Below are 17150 nucleotides of genomic sequence, written 5' to 3' on the forward strand. Positions count from 1 at the left end.
CTGGGAGGTCTCTTGTGGACCAGTGTCCTGAAGTTGGCTCTCCCACCTCAGAGGCACAGCCCTGATGCCTGGCTGGAGCACCAAGAGCCTTTCATCCACACGGCTCAGAATAAAAGGGAGAAAAAATGGAAAGAAAGAAAAAAAAAGGATAAAATAAAATAAAATAAAGCAATTATAATAAAAAATAAGAAAAAAAATTATTAAGAGTAAATTTATTAAGAAAAAAAAATTTTTTTAATTTTTAAAAATAGATTTATTAATTTTTTATACTAAAAATAAGAAAAAAATTATTTAGAAAAAATTTATTAAAAAAATTTTTTTAATTTTTTAAAATAAAAAATATGAAAAAACTTATTAAAAATTTTTTTAAAAATAGAAAATAAGGAAAAAATTATTAAGAAAACATTTATTAGGGAAAAAAAAATTTTTTTAAGCCAAAAAAAAAAAAAAAAAAAACGGACGGACCTAACCCTAGGACTAACGGTGAGAGCAAAGCTATACAGACAAAATCTCACCCAGAAGCATACACATCTACACTCACAAAAAAAAGGAAAAGGGGAAAAGTTAATATATCCTGCTCCCAAAGTCCATCTCCTAAATTTGGGATGATTCGTTGTCTATTCAGGTATTCAACAGATGCAGGCACATCAAGTTGTTTGTGGAGCTTTAATCCGCTGCTTCTGAGGCTGCTGGGAGAGATTTCCCTTTCTCTTCTTTGTTCGTACAGCTCCCGGGGTTCAGGTTTGGATTTGGACCCGCCTCTGCATGTAGGTCCCCTGAGGGCGTCTGTTCCCCGCCCAGACAGAACGGGGTTAAAGGAGCAGCTGATTCGGGGGCTCTGGCTCAGTCAGGCCGGGGGGAGGGAGCGGTACGGAGGAGGCGGGGTGAGCCTGCGGCGGCAGAAGCCGGCGTGACGTTGCAGCAGCCTGAGGCGCGCTGTGCGCTCTCCCGGGGAAGTTGTCCCCGGACTACGGGAGCCTGGCCGTGGCGGGCTGCACAGGCTCCCGGGAGGGGCGGTGTGGAGAATGACCTGTGCTTGCCCACAGGCTGTTTGGTGGCGGCAGCAGCAGCCTTAGCGTCTCATGCCCGTCTCTGGGGTCCGCGCTGATAGCCGCGGCTCGCGCCCGTCTCTGGAGTTCGTTTAAGTGGCGCTCTGAATCCCCTCTCCTTGCACGCCGCGAAACAAAGAGGCAAGAAAAAGTCTCCTGCCTCTTCGGCAGCTGCAGACTTTTTCTCGTGCACCCTCCCGGCTAGTTGTGGTGCGCTAGACCCTTCAGGCTGTGTTCACGCAGCCAACCCCAGTCCTCTCCCTGGGATCCGACCGAAGCCCGCGCCTCAGCTCCCAGCCCCCGCCCGCCCCGGCGGGTGAGCAGACAAGCCTCTCGGGCTGGTGAGTGCTGCTCGGCGCCGAGCCTCTGTGCGGGAATCTCTCCGTTTTTCCCTTTGCGTCCCTGTTGCTGTGGGATCCGCGCTGATAGCCGCGGCTCGCGCCCGTCTCTGGAGCTCGTTTAGGCGGCGCTCTGAATCCCCTCTCCTTGCGCGCCGCGAAACAAAGAGGCAAGAAAAATTCTCTTGCCTCTTTGGCAGCTGCAGTCTTTTTCCCGGACTCCCTCCCGGCTAGCACCGAAGCCGGAGCCCCAGCTCCCAGGCCCCGCCCGCCCCGGCGGCTGAGCAGACAAGCCTCTCGGGCTGGTGAGTGCTGGTCGGCACCGCTCCTCTGTGCGGGAATCTCCGCTTTGCCCTCCGCACCAATGTGGCTGCGCTCTCCTCCGTGGCTCCGAAGCTTCCCCCCTCTGCTACCCGCAGTCTCTGCCCACGAAGGGGCTTCCTAGTGTGTGGAAACCTTTCCTCCTTCACAGCTCCCTCCCACCGGTGCAGGTCCCGTCCCTATTCTTTTGTCTCTGTTATTTCTTTTTTCTTTTGCCCTACCCAAGTACGTGGGGATTTTCTTGCCTTTTGGGAGGTCTGACGTCTTCTGCCAGCGTTCAGTGGGTGTTCTGTAGGAGCAGTTCCACGTGTAGATGTATTTCTCATGTATCTGTGGGGAGGAAGGTGATCTCCGCGTCTTACTCTTCCGCCATCTTGCCCCTCCTCAATGTTTTCTTTTTTAAATTCACTCAGTTTTATCTTTGTGTTTCAATTTAGGTCATTTTTCTTGATCTGTCTTCAAGTTCATTAATTCTTTCCTCAACTGTGTTAGTATGACAAGCCTGCTGAAAACATTCTGTATCTCTCTTGTGTGTTTTCCATTTCTATCATTTCCATTTGAGTCTTTCTTTTATACTTTCCACCTCTCTGCTGAAATTTTCCATCTAATCTTTCATATTGTGTACCTGTTCCATTAGAGCCCATAACATATGAATCAAAGTTATTTTAATTTCTGTCAGATAGTTCCAACATGTGTTTCACATCTGAGTCTAGCTCTGACTGTTGCTTTGTCTTTTAGGAGTCTTTTTCTTCTTGCCTTTTCAAAGGCCTCATAATTTTTTGTTGAAAGCTGGACTTCTTGTGGAGGGCCATAGAGTATAAAGCAAATAGCTTTTATGCCTGGAACCAGGCATGCCTTTCCTTCTGCTAGATTTTCAGCACAGGGTTTGAGTTAACATAGTTAGGAGATGGGCCAGGTTGGGGGTTTGTTATTGCCATGGTTACCCTCAGGGTACCACAGACTTCAAAACTTCTGAAGGGATACCTTGTGTTTAGGTTGGGAGTTGGCTTCCAGAGCGATGTCTGCTCAGTGCTCAGCTCTACGCCCATGCTGCTTCTCAGTGTGTCTCTTCACATGTGCTTGTGCCTTTCCTGTCCCTCTCCTATCAGCATCTGGTTTTACTTTTCACTTGAATCTTGTTAGCTTGGTGGCAGGGGGAGAAGGTGGAAGGGGAGGACATTCTCTGTTTTCTAATTAAACCTCAGTCTTAGGCCTTCGCCCTGTCCCTGCATCCTTCTCAGTTCTCCTCATCCTCCTCCAGCTGCAGTTGGGTCCGGCAGGTACTCCTGCCCCTTCCTCAGGAGTGGAGTTTTTGTTGCTGTTGTGTGTTCCCTTCCCCCAGCTGCAGTGAGTCTTCACCAATGCCCTGGAGATGACAGTGTTTGCTGACCTTTCCTCTGTAGACTGAAATATGTGTCCCGTAAGAGAGGTCTGGGGAAAAGGTGTAGCAGAGTTTTGTGCTCCTCCGTGTGTCTGCTGTTTGCTTCCTCCAGGTCTGTACCACATCAGACACTTCCTTAGGGTTCCCTCTGACCTTTTCTGTGAGCACCCAGGGGAGTGCCTGGAGAAAGAGCCTGCAATTTCTATAGCCCCCAGGGGGCTTCCTGGTGTCCTACGAGCCCACACTTGACTATCACCAAAATTCATCAGCTCTTTTGGACAAACTCTTCCTACCAGTTTCTGGTGACGTCTGCCCCAGGTGAGGGAGTACTTACCTCCTTTCTCCCTGAAGGTGCTTGTCTGTCCTTAGATTGTGGGCCAGCTGGCTTCTCTACAGCCCAGTTCTCCAACGGGTTAAAAAAGCAGTCATGAATTTGAAGTTTGTCTGGCTTTTTCTCATTGTAAGGGTGGGAAGAATGCTCTTTTCAGCTTTCTGTGTCCAAGAGGAGAAACCAGAAGCTCTTTGAACTACTTTTTAATTTTACATGAAATTTTGATAAATTTGGTATATTAGAACGTTTTGATGGCAAGTGACAAAAACTCAACTTAAAGTTGGACTATATTGCTTTACATAGCTAGGATGCCTGAGAGTAGATCTCATTTGAGATGGGGCCATACCCAGAGCAACTATCTTTTTGTACTCTCTCTTTCCTACTTATTTTTGCCTGATTTTGCTTAGGGTCATTCTCCATACAAGAAACAAGATAGCTCCCAGGAGCCCCATCTTCATATAGCAATGCTGGTGGAATTAACATCCTGTACCTGTTGTCTGTATCATGAACTGTGCTTACCCCTGCATCAGTTATCATGGACAGAGGGGGATGTCATGACTGTCCCAGTGTAGACCATGTGCCCACCCAGTGATCAAAGTCGGGAGTACACTGTGTTAACAGCCACTGCACTGGCTTTGTATGATCTCTTAGATGAGTGTGTGAAATTTTCTTCAGCAGTGGTTTTAAATTAATTTTTGCAACCTAGATGTCTATCAGTAGTATAATGATTCAGTAGATTGGCCAAACAATGGAATATTATGCAGTTAATTAGATGTGAAGGAGAGCAATTTATACCAACACTGAACAATGCCCATTATCTATGAAATAGAAAAATCAAGTTTCAGAACACTATATATTGCTAATTCAATTTAAATAAAAAAGACACACACACACACACACACACACACACACACACTCGCATGCATGTATTGCACAGGTGCATGTGCAGAAAATTCCAAGTCCTGGAAGTTAGGTCAGAATGAGGTGGGTTACAAGAACTTTCACTTTACAATTTAAGCAATTCTGAATTATTTGGTGTTTTTAAAGTGAGTTTGTATTATTATATTTGTATAAAAATCAATAAATTTAAAAAGTTTAGGTGCTTAAAGCAGAGAGCTACTATTATTTGGAACACCACTGTATGAATCACCTTATTTCTATGTGTATTAGATGGATGAAATGTTTTTACAAGTATAAAATCTCAGGAGAGTACATGAGGTTGATATCCAGGAGGTGTGGGAGGGATGGGATATCCAATTAGGAGGACCTTCAGGGAAGATGGAGAAAAAGCTGCTTCGTAGCTACAGATATCAGCATTATTTGTTTCTCTTACTAAAATGCTACATGGGTAAAAGCAGCAGCTTGATAAGAGGCTTATGAACTTGGCTGCCATACGCTCTTCCTAAAAACTGCATTTGTCACCCTTAGGGTTATAATGAATCTTTGAGAGGGAAGAAGCCCCCAAAAACAGAATCTAGAAAGCTGCCTTTTCCCCATAGGGAAGAGAAAGCTAAACAAAAGCCAAAACAAAGATGGGAGACTATCCTGCATACAGTAATTGGATGAAAGCTAACATAAGGAATTTAGAGGACTAAGGAGCTGAAAAGGAAGGCAGAAGGTGTATATTAACTGTATTGTTTCTACCACTTCACTCCAAGCTCCATTTGAGCAAGATGCTTAAAGAACAAAAGGTAACCCTCTCTCTACCTGGTTACTTTTATCATCTCCTGTTTCTTCTGTGTTGAAGTCCACCCTTGCCTCCTTCCCCAGTGACCCACCTCCCCACACACCTGAGCCAGTACCCCTCTGTCTACTACAAGCAGAAACGCACACACAGATGCAGCATTAAATTTAATTCCCAATTCTCAGGGGTCTTGACAAGATTTTTAGTTTTGTGCATTTCTACCTCTTGGTAGATTGTAAAGTTTAAACGTGCAATGGTGACTTCATTTGCATTTATGGATACCCTAATTAGTGGTTATGAAATATGAGCCTAACTAATATTTTCTGTCATGTTCTCCTCAGGGTCTGAATTTGTTTTGCTGCATAAAGCTGGCTAATCAAAGAATCAGGCCTGTTGCATTTCCCTTTATTAGCTGTGCATTCATTTGCCTAAGTAGCCTACACCTGCTGAGTACACTCATCCCTGTATCATCCCTGTTTCTCTTCTTAGTTATTAAGTGCAATTATCCAAATTGCACTTCACAGGTGATAACTTATTATCCCAGGTTCCTTTCTCTTTCCTTAGATTTTAGTCTCCCTTAATGGTTCTACTTTCACTTTTCTGTTGTGGGTTAATCAGATTCATCTTGCTTGATACATCTTGCCTGAATAATCCTGAAATTTTACATTTTACTATTAAATATGGTGTTTACTTCAATATAGCACTGCTACCTTTTAGCAGTTTAAGAAGAACTTTTATATTACTAGGTTGCAAGGGATTTTTATGAGTGAGTGCATCATTCCTGCATCAGTTGAGCATCATATGGTTTTTCTTTTTTTTTACTTTCTTATTTTTGTGAATTGTATTGACATTTTTTCTAATAAACCATTATATGATGAACCGCATTTGGTCATGATATATTTTTATATATTTGTAGATTCATTTCATAAATATTTTATTGAGGAGTTCTGCATTTACATTAATAGATCAGAATGTCTGTATTTTCTCTTCTGACAATATTCATTTTTTGTAATAAAAAATTGACTGCCAATATAAACTGTGAAGTTTTTCTAAGATGCACATTTTAAGGCTATGTCTTTTACTCTACAAATTGCTTTAGCTGAGTCCCACAGGTTGTGATTGGTATTACTGCTTTTCATTGTCTTTCATTTGAAAGCATTTCCTAATTTTGATTATCATTTATTCTTAGTTAATTCAGTGTCGTTTTTGTTGTTATTATATCTGAATGCAAAGTTTGTGGTTGCTGCTGCTATTGTTATTTTGCTGTCTTTTTATTATTGTCTTCTAACTTAATTGCAAAGCAGTTTGCATGATATCAGTTCTTAGCATCGGTTAAGACTTCTTTTTAGTTTAGTAGGTCATCAATTCTTGTAAATGTCCATATGCTTGAAAGTTATATTCTTTCTCTTTTGGTTGGCTGCAAGGTTCTAATGCACATATCTCTTAGATAAAGCTTGTAAATTCTGTTGGTCAAATATTTTATATCTTTATTAATCTGTGGTCTAACCAAACCATCATTTTCTGAGATGCCTGTCTTAAAAGCTCCCCCTATGATGTAGATTTGTTAATCTTCCCTTGTAATTCTGTCCATTTTTACTTTAGATATTTTGAGACTGTGTGGTTAAGTACATACATTCCAATTATTTTATCTTTTGGTGACTCTTTACTTTCATCCTTTTGTACTGCTTTTTATCCTTTTTCGGTAAAATTCTATTTTGTCTAATATTAATGTAGGTAAGCAAGCTTTCTTTTGATTAAGATTTACCGGCTATATATTCTTTTCATTCTGTCACCTAAAACTTTCTAAGTCATTTTACTATTTCTTATAAAAGCATTTAGCACAATTTTTCTTTTTAATACAGACTGAGAATCTCTACATTTTAACAGACAAACTTTATCCATTTACGTTACTCTGATTACTGATATGTGTATACTTTTTTCTATCATGATATTTTGCTTTCTACTTACAATGCTTTTTCTTTGTCCCCCCCACCCCTTCTTTTTTGCCTTCCATTGAATTGAATAGATTTTATTTGATCTCTTCTTTCCCTCTCGTACTTTGGAAATCGAGTATTATATTTCTAGTCCTTTAGTGCCATGAATCTCAATGTGTGGTCCCCAGAGGAGCATCTTCAGCATCACCTGGGAGGTTATTCTTGGGCTCCTTCCTCAACTTACTGAATCAGAACCTCTGCAAGTAGGACCCAGAATCTTTTATTTACAAGCTCTCCAGGTGATTCTGATGCACATTAAACTTTGAAAACTTGAGTGATTTAGTGGTTACTCAAATGATTAATAAGCACATTTGATTAGCATATGAAGTTTTTTCAATGCAGTTTTTTTCTTTTCTTTTCTTTTTGGCGTTTAATGGGAGGTCTACATATTCTGGTTGTGGAAGTGTCCCTGAAGACGATTTATGCAAGAAAGTTTTGTCATCCTTCACTACTTTTAATATTAGTCTCTCAATTTTGTGTTCCTGCTCTTTTGGAATAGTCTACATTTAAACTCCACTCCCCGACATTACAATGGCTTTGGCACGTTGTGGATGATAGATTTTTGTCTCCTCTACACCAGGCAGAAGGAAAACTTTTTTGCTTTCTCCCAGCCCTGATAGATGGGCCTTTTCTAATTCACACCTTGGTGGGCATCGCTGCCCTTCAAGTCCATTAAAATCCAAGTCCTCAGCTCCTGCAGCCCATATCCATGCCTATGTCCTCTTGGGGTCATCATGGTGTCAATTCAGACTTAGCATTCTCATTTAAAATTCCCTCTTTGGTTTTGACTATTAGAGATTTTTCCTTCTTTGGAATTCAAATATTAATTATATTTTCTTACAATTTTTTAGATTATTTATGTTATTTTTACAGTGGGATGGTAGCCTTTCTGCCTTACCATGCTCCCTGAAGCCCATCCATACTTTGCTAAACCGTGTGTTATATAATAGGCTCCCAACACGCATTGTGTATTGAGATAGAATCCATTTCTCACCTTCTGAAATACGATTGTGTAACCACTGCCTGAATATGTTTATTTAACTTATACAATTCTAACTCATATTGTCAGCCCCATTTGAGAATATTAACGTTTTAAAGCTGCTACCCCCAAATTTATCATCTTTGCTGTTATCAACCAGTTATTCTATAAAAGTAGTGCTTCCCCTTCCCTAAAAAGTGCTATCCCACTTTTGAAATGTCACTAGCTTTACTTTTTCCATTCCTTCTCAAACATTTTTTTTACTCCCCACATCCCTACCTGTGTATCGAAATGTCTGATAGTTTTCCCCAATTCTGTTTTTCCTACCTTTCAATCCCTCAACTGGGCTCCCACCTGAATCCGTCAGCTTGTTCCCCCTTGAACCTGCAAACGTCTTCGCATTTGTTTACCTCCTTTCCAAGCACTCTGGTCTCTGCTCCCTCAGCGTTCTCTCTCGTTTTGAACTCAATTTACCTTTCATCCAATAGCCAGTCTCTGGGAGTCCTTTCAGCCTTGGCTGCCTCTTCAAGTTCAAACACTGATAATCACAAGTTGCATATTTTTCCGAGAAAAAAAAAAAAAAACTCACTGACTTTGACAACAAAATGCAAAAAAAAAAAAAAGTGGCAAAGTGGTGACTCTTTACTTTCATCCTTTTGTACTGCTTTTATCCTGGGAGACTAGTGAGGCTGGAGCAATAGGAGAAAGGGTAGTGATTGGGATTGGGAGGGAAAATTACACTTTAATCAAATGGAATAGCATATGGGCAGCTCCCTAAGACAATGCCCAATATACGAGCATTCAGTAAATGGTGAGTTATTTCATTGGGGCAAGGGGGAGGAAGTCCCCAGAGAAAAGCTGGCCTGTGCTTTCTTTCAGAATGTATCAATATTAGCAAGGAAATGTGTTAGGGTCATCCTTATTGGGTGACACTTCTGTTAAGATAGTTTGTGAATTTATGCAAATTGCATTTCCTACCTAGAGCAGAGATACAACAGCATGTCTAGGCCTGATTGAAAAGATATTTCCAAAAAGGGTTATTTGAAGTGAGAGTATTTATGGTGTCTTTCTTTGGGAAACAGCCCAGAATTATTCCACTGTGAGTTCCTGTCGCCTTTTCCGAGTTTTTTCAGCGGAAAAGACCCCAATGATTTTCTTTTCTCGTATAGTCATACTTGGGTAATTGGGGAAGATTTTTATGCTTTAATAGGGCTGAGATTTAAGATCTTAGCAGCGGAACATTAGGAATGAGTTAAGCTTCAAAAAAACGCAGACCTCGAACCGTCTAAGGAGATGCAAGTTCATAGCTAATGGAAATGGATTTCTATTTAAAGTACTTCAATGCGTACATGTCAATCCCAAACTCACACACTGCTATATATATAATAGATAACCTACAAGGACCTACTGTATAGCACAGGGAACTCTGCACAGTACTCTGTAATAACCTAAACGGGAAAAGAATTTGAAGAAGAATAGATACATGTATATGTATAGCTGATTCACTTTGCTGTACACCTGAAACTATCACAACATTGTTAATCAACTCTACTCCAATATAAGATAAAAATTAAAAGTACTTCAATGCAATGCTATGCTGCACGTGGCAATGTTAGTGTTGTTTCCATTAACTCATCTTAAATGTGTTATTAATTTATACACAATGGCCTAATACGGTACAGAAAGTGCTGCTTTAATGCCTCTCATTAATGATCAATATTTAAGCTTCCTTTTGTGCTTAGACATCAATTTTTAGATACCCACAAATTTTTCATTTTTTTTTTCATCTGACTTAACGCTAGAAGAGAAGGAAGAAGCGTAAAGGGAAAATTTGAAGTTGAGTCTTTTAACGTGGAGCGCACCTCCCCCCACTTTTAGGAATAAAATATGTCAGCCATGTCAATCTTCTTGGAGCCATCCATTCTTAAGAAGCACAGGTAACCCAGCAGCCTGCCTTGTTGAGACAACTTGAATGTCACTGGGCTTGCTGGGTGGTGTCATCTTTCGTTCATTGGGCGTTTGTACTGAAAAGGGCATTCCAGGACAGGTCATAGCCCTCCATCACTGTGTATGTGGAGAAGAGGTCCCCAATAGTGACAAATCGGGCAGCTCCGATTTGTCACCTTCTCACTTGTGACCCTGCCCCGTTGCTGTCAGCAGGAAGGTGTAGGTAGAGGAGACCTTTCCTCAGCTGCTTCCTGCTGCTGTCCTTCCAGGAAGGCTCATGGCCTCAAGGAGACATGGTAAGGTTGGGAGGTAGAAATGTCTATCACCAGGCAGAGAACCAGGAATTTCAACCTCTGGATTTGGGGGCCAGTGACTCACGGTCTGCCCTAAGCAGCCCACGTAGCCTCTCTGAGTCTGGTTTCCTCCTCTGCAAAATAAGAGGTCCTGGATTTAGTTAAGTTTCAGTTGCTTAGAGGAGGGGCCCTAGAATTTCCTGATTGTGAGCAAATACATCCTCAAAATAAGATATCCACCTGTCCTAACATGTATTTATTAAACTCCGCACTTAACAAAGATGAAGTCATTTAATCCTCAAAATGACAGTGTGGGGAGGATCTATTATCAACCCCATGATAGGTGCCAGCTGGGATTGAAACCCGGGCAGCGTGCCCTCAGGCCCATGCTCTGTGTTCTGTTGACATCGGACACATCCCCAGCACATCCTTTTTCTGGTGGGCTTCCTGGAGGATCATTAAATTACTGAGTTGTGGAGGAATCCTTGGTATGTAAAGAACTAGCATTTGGGAGATCTGGCTTCAGTGATTAAGAATAGCAGAGTCTATTTGATGAGCTACATATTGAACATCTTTTACAAAGCTTGTATTTTATTCTTCACAATGTTCATAAAAAAAAACAAAAACAAACAAACAAACAAGAAACGAGGCCAAGAGAGACATAGGAAAAGAGCAAAGATACCTGGGGCCTTGGCTGCAATTAGAGCATGAGAGCACATGTGTCTGATTACTGGTTTTGCTTATGTGTAAATACAAGTCGCCGTGCTAAGCAAAAAATAATTGTAATATATTCATTTAATCGTAACGCAGCACAGTTTAACTTGTTAGCGCTTTAAACTTTCAGGTGAGAAGAGTACATGGAGAAGTTGCCCTGGGGCTGCCTGTCTGATTGTAGTTGCAATGCCTGGACCTACTTATCAGCTTTTCTAGGAGGTGGCTTAAAAGCCTCCCAGGATATAGTCATACACTGAAAACCCAACAGGAGTAAACTTCCAAAACCCGTGACTCATTTTCAGGGCAACTAGGGGGTCATACATCACATGAGGTAGTCTTGCCCATGCTTGGCAATTTTCACGTAGGCATGAGTCACGGGACTAATTCTTAATAAGCAGACTAAGAATCCTTAGCACTGTTGTGACTAGAATATTTCAAAGCCCAGAGGCATTTGCCTGATAGAGTTGGGTTAGGGCATAAAGGAGCAAGTTAATACAAAAGAGTCCATCCCCACTTCTCAGGACTTTTGCTTTCCATGTACTCTAGAGTCATGTGTTTGAATGTCTTCTGTTTTGTAATTAGTATGCTCTTCCTCTGGTTGAATTAATGGTGGGAATGAATGGAAATGATGTTGGCCTTGAAAGGAAATCATATCTTTTAAGAGAAGTGAGTCAAGAGTTTGAGTCTGTGTTAGGCCTGTCTGCCCAAGTCACCTACGGACTGGTGGGAAATAAGGTGGTGGGGAGTAATTTTTCTAAATTTTTATTTTATATTGGAGCCTAGTTGATTAACAATGTTGTGTTAGTTTCAGGTGTACAGCAGAATTATTCAGTTATACAGAGACATGTATCTATTCTTTTTCAGATTCTCTTCCCATTTAGGTTATTACAGGATATTGAGCAGAGTTCCCTGTGCTATACAGTAGGTCCTTGTTGGTTATCCATTTCATATATAGTAGTGTGTATATGTCAGTCCCAAACTCCCAATTTATCCCTCCCCCCGCCCACCTTTCCCCTTTGGTAACCAGAAGTTTGTTTTCTAAGTCTGTGAGTCTGTTTCTGTTTTGTAAATAAGTCCATTTGTATCATTTTTTTTAGATTCCACATATAAGCGATATTATATGATATTTGTTTCTCTGTCTGACTTACTTCACTTAGTATGATCATCTGTAGGTCCATCCATGTTGCTGCAAATGGCATTATTTCACTCTTTTTTATGGCTGAGTAATATTCCATTGTGTATATGTACCACATCTTCTTTATCCATTCATCTGTCCATGGACATTTAGGTTGCTTCCATGTCTTGGCTGTTGTAAATAGTGCTGCTATGAACATTGGGGTACCTGTATCCTTTCGAACCACGGTTTGGGAGAGGACTAATCTTTATGTGAACCTAAGAGATACAGCCTCAAGCTGACATAAGAGAGTAAACTGCTCTTCACTGGCAGCTGTGGAGTCCCATCCAGATCCAGGGTTCAAGAAGCTTAAACCAACCGCAGGATTAAAACTGAAGTGGCCTTTTTGAAAGAACTCAGAAGCCAGTTGAAATCAGGTCTCTGGTGGGTGTCAGTGAGATAGAGGGAAGAAAGTGAAAAGGTACTAGGAAAAAACCATTTGTTTTTCTTCCCAGAATTCATGTTCCTTCACAGTTCTTCTGGTCCCATCACATCATCTTCCTCCATTTCACCCCCTCTTTTTTTTTTTTATACTCCCTTAATCCTCCCCACTGTCTCTATTTCTTTCCTCTCCCTCTCGCTCTCTCCTCTTTCTCTTTTTCTCTGTCCCCCTTCCCTTCTCTTCTCTCTGCCTCCGATTCTTCCCTGCTAGGTTTGTGACTAGGGTCCCCAGTGGACACATCTAGACCCCAGGCTTCTGTACACAACCAGATGCCAGTCACTTCTTAAGAACTCCAAGTTTGCTGTGCCTTTGAGAGAACATTTATCCTTGGTTCATCTTCTGTAGCCAGTCCAAGGATGTTTAAAGTTATTCTCCAAACCCAGGATATTGATGAGAATGTGGTGAGACAAGAATAGTGAGAGGAAGACTTGGAGAGGATTCTAATTAACCTCATTTTTCTCTCATGACACTTTCATGAAACAGTTCAGGATAACCTCATCTTTTGGTTCCAAAATTACAAGATTGGCCTTTCACTGAAAGGCTAAGTTATCTTGGTTCCTTGAACCTTTCCTCAGTGGTCCCATTTTCCAGCGTTTGCCTTCTTTTCATTGTGGTCTTCTGATGTTCTGTGTAACACCTACTGAGCCTAATTAAGAATTCTGTCTTTTTCTCTTTTCACATGATGGCTCTGGTGAATGTATTTCACTGTCTCGTGTGCTAACCAGTCTAGGAACAAACACATCATGCCATTTGAAGTTTCTGTTATTATGAAATATTACTCAGCTGTAAAAAAGAATGAAATAATGCCATTTGCAGCAACATGGATGGAGCTAGAGTTTATCATGCTAAGTGAAGTAAGTCAGACAGAGAAAGACAAATACATGATATCACTTATATGTGGAATCTAATAAAAAAATGATACAAATGAACTTATTTACGGAACAGAAACAGACTCACAGACATAGAAAACAAACTTGTGTTTACCAAAGGGGAGGTGGAGAGATAACAGATAGGAGTTTGGGATTAACATATACACACTACTATATATAAAATAGATAACTAATAAGGACCTAATGTATAGCACAGGGAACTCTACTCAATATTTTGTAATAATCTATATAGGAAAAGAATCTGAAAAAGAGTGGATATATGTATATGTATAACTGAATCACTTTAAACTGTACACCTGAAACTAACACAACTTTGTAAAACAACTATGTTTCAATTAAAAAAAAAAATGAAGTCTCCATTATGGATGAAGAGCGTATGTCAAGTTCGGAAAGCTTGTTGGTAGGATACTTCCTGACTGCGTCTAGAAGTGACAGCTGTAGAATTTCACATCTGGGGTCCATTAGTCACTTCTCTCCACAAAGCAGGGGTCTACAGCCAGGGACCCTCTCCATCCTCCTGGGCACATTCATAGTCTGGATCTCCAGCCCAAACCACTGAGCATGTTTCCCCTCATGTTCATCCTTAGGCCACATAAGGTCTCTTCTCTCCACCCCCTACTTCTCTCCAGAACTCAGCTTTCTCCTGTGCAGGCTTGTCTAGCAAATGCAGCGGCTCGCGTATCCTATCTTGGCTTTCTAAATCGCTTTGTAACTTGCAATCCAGCGATATGGGGCGATTTTCTCCAGCAAGAGTGGCTGAAGCGGAAAACTGAAATCCATACACAAAAACTTGAACGATGTCCATCGTGATGGGGTTTTGTATGAATCTCCTTCTGAAAGACCCAGTGTGAAGGAGGAAGGACCAAGCTGTGAGTGTTCCTCTAAGAAACACCATATTTATGGGCTGAAATCATTAACCTGGTGAAATTAACCACACAACATTACTTCTGATCATCTTGTTGCTGTTTGAAAATATCCTTAAACAGCTGCCTTGCTTATGGGACGAAGGAAGGTAACAGTAAGATGACAAGCAATAGTCTCACTGCCCCTTCCTAACTTTAATGCAGGCACTTTGACTGTGACACAGCTGTCACTGTGGTGGTCATCACTGATGAATCTCTGTCTCTTCTTTTGCTTTCAGCTTGGGGACCTGCTTCACAAGCTACAGTTCGTCATGACCTACATGGCTCCCTGGCAGATGGCTTGGGGTTCCTCATTTCACGTGTTCGCTCAGTTCTTTGCAATTCCTCGTATCCTTTCTGCTTCTGTTTTCACCTCCGAGCTGAGATTCACATTTTACGGATGCAAGCTTTTCATTGAACTCTGGCAGTAAAAGGGTTTTAAAGTCTTTAAGATTACATCTTAATGGGGACCTGGGGAGGCACTGTGGATTCCCTTTAGGTACTTAGCCTTAAAAGAAATTTCTTAATTCGGAACTCTTCCTGTTTCTTAATGCATATTCAGGAATGACTTGATTTCTTCTGATTTTTCCGTTTCCCATGACCAGATCTCCGTTAAGATATCATGTCTTTTAAATGGGAAGTCACCGCTTAAATGATTTGGTTGACTTGTGCAAAATAGTGCAAACTGACTTGCTGTTATTAAACTTTGTGGATAGGATTGATATATTATTATCGATCATATAACATTATATTATAATATAGTTTGGTTATCTTATACTTGAGGAATGTTCAAAAACCCAGAATTGGGCACAAACAGAATTACCCAAATATTTTTGAAGAAAAAAAAAAAAGTTTATGGTTTTGTTATCATTAGCCAAGGAGCCTAATTTTATCATTTGTAGTTTTGTTTGGTTTCCTTGTCTATTTTTAAGTGTTTCCATAATGATAATTAGTTTTAATTCACTTCAAAACAACTTGACATGCTCCTTCTAAAGATCACTTTGACACAGATAGCTAAATTGTGTGTGCGTGTGTATCTGTGTGTGTGTGTTTGGAGAGAAGGAGAAAGAGAAAAATCAGGAATACTCTTGAAGAGAGAGAGATTAAACAAAAATATTCTTTTTTTTTCTTTTTTAATTTTTGGCTGCGTTGGGTCTTCGGTGCTGCGCGCGGGCTTTCTCTAGTTGCAGCGAGCGGGGGCTACTCTTCGTTGCGGTGCGCAGGCTTCTCATTGCGGTGGCTTCTCTTGTTGCAGAGCACGGGCTCTAGAGCACAGGCTCTAGAGCACAGGCTCAGTAGTTGTGGCACGTGGGCTCAGTAGTTGTGGCTGGCAGGCTCTAGAGCGCAGGCTCAGTAGTTGTGGCGCACGGGCTTAGTTGCTCCGTGGCATGTGGGATATTCCCGGACCAGGGCTCGAACCCGTGTCCCCTGCATTGGCAGGCGGATTCTTAACCACTGCGCCACCAGGGAAGTCCCCCCAGTGAATTTATACTTTCTGAATTTGTATTTCCCGAGATGTGGTTCAGGGACTCCTTAGATCAGAATCCTTGGAGGAGCTTGTTTAAAAAAGTAGATTCCTGAGGTCAGCACATACTTTTAAAATCATATTTCGTGGGGGGGACCCTGGAATCTCCATCTTCACAAGCCTTACTGGGATTCTCATCCACTGATGTGTGTGAAGCGCAGTTCTCGGCTGGCATCCACTGGGGGTGCTGTGAGCCGGTTTTAATGGCCAAACAGAGCTTTCTTTCCTGAAGGTTACATAAGGCTCCTGAAGACAGTTCTTAAGGAACCCCTGGGATCTCAACTTTGGGTACAGGGATAGAAACAGACATGGTATATTCATTGTGATAATACATTCTAGATTTTTTAAAAATGCTGTCCTTCCAACTTATTATTTTTTTAATTATTAAGCATACCCAGAGCTGTCCTCACAATGCACATTGTTCCGTGTTCCTATTCTTAGACCTGCACTGATATTTGTAAAGTGTTTCACGGTTATTTGGAGGAACAAGCTCAGGAAAAATGATCGCAAAAGCGTGAGCTTGCGTATCACCCCTTTCCTATAACGGCAGTCGTTTTCTAGAATGCCAGTCATTTTAGTTTTTCTAAACAGAATCCCTTAAAACCGAGTGAGATGAAAGAGTGAGGGGATTTTTATTTATTTCTGGTGTGTGTCTCGGGTATCCTGTCTAGAATTTAAAGCCTGTTTATTAAATGAAAATGATGAGATGGATGTAAATTTGCAGTTGAGGAGTTGCACTAAGAACTTAAAACTTGAAGTGGTGGTTCCCAATTTTATTCTAACTTTGGTCTTACATAGATCTGTAGCATTTCTTGTGGCTCCTTATGCCTTGTTGGATGAGTCCGGTAATACTAATTACTCCTTGTAGTTCCGTAGCCGAATTAAAACTGTTCTGGAAGCTGTAACTTTCAATTACCTGACCTTTATGTGTGTTGAGGGGTCACACACAAACACATGGTATCTGGCACTTAGTATCTCCTCTAAGGATAAAGACAGTGCTGGCATCCATCTCAGGTTGAACACAGTGGGTGTTAAATCTAAGTACTTTCGCGATGGATGGACTGGTTCTCTCGAGAAATTGAACCCATCTGAGATGCAGATTTTATTGGGCATTTGGTTTTAGAATACAATTGGTCCCAGTGCTTTGTGCCTAAAACTGTTCCCGTCAGTGAAACCCACCTCCTGC

General features: G+C 41.2%; 1 protein-coding gene across 1 annotated transcript in view; it reads left to right on the forward strand.

The window, feature by feature from the left end:
• PCNX2 (pecanex 2) overlaps positions 1–17150 on the forward strand; it is a 303741-nt gene that overhangs the window by 195605 nt on the left and 90986 nt on the right. Inside the window, exon 22 of the mRNA XM_061182433.1 lies at positions 14679–14787. Coding sequence (XP_061038416.1) covers positions 14679–14787 — 109 coding nt within the window. The remainder of the gene's footprint in view (positions 1–14678; positions 14788–17150) is intronic.

The sequence above is a fragment of the Eubalaena glacialis genome, chromosome 1 (assembly GCF_028564815.1).
Source record: "Eubalaena glacialis isolate mEubGla1 chromosome 1, mEubGla1.1.hap2.+ XY, whole genome shotgun sequence".
Lineage (NCBI taxonomy): Eukaryota > Metazoa > Chordata > Mammalia > Artiodactyla > Balaenidae > Eubalaena > Eubalaena glacialis.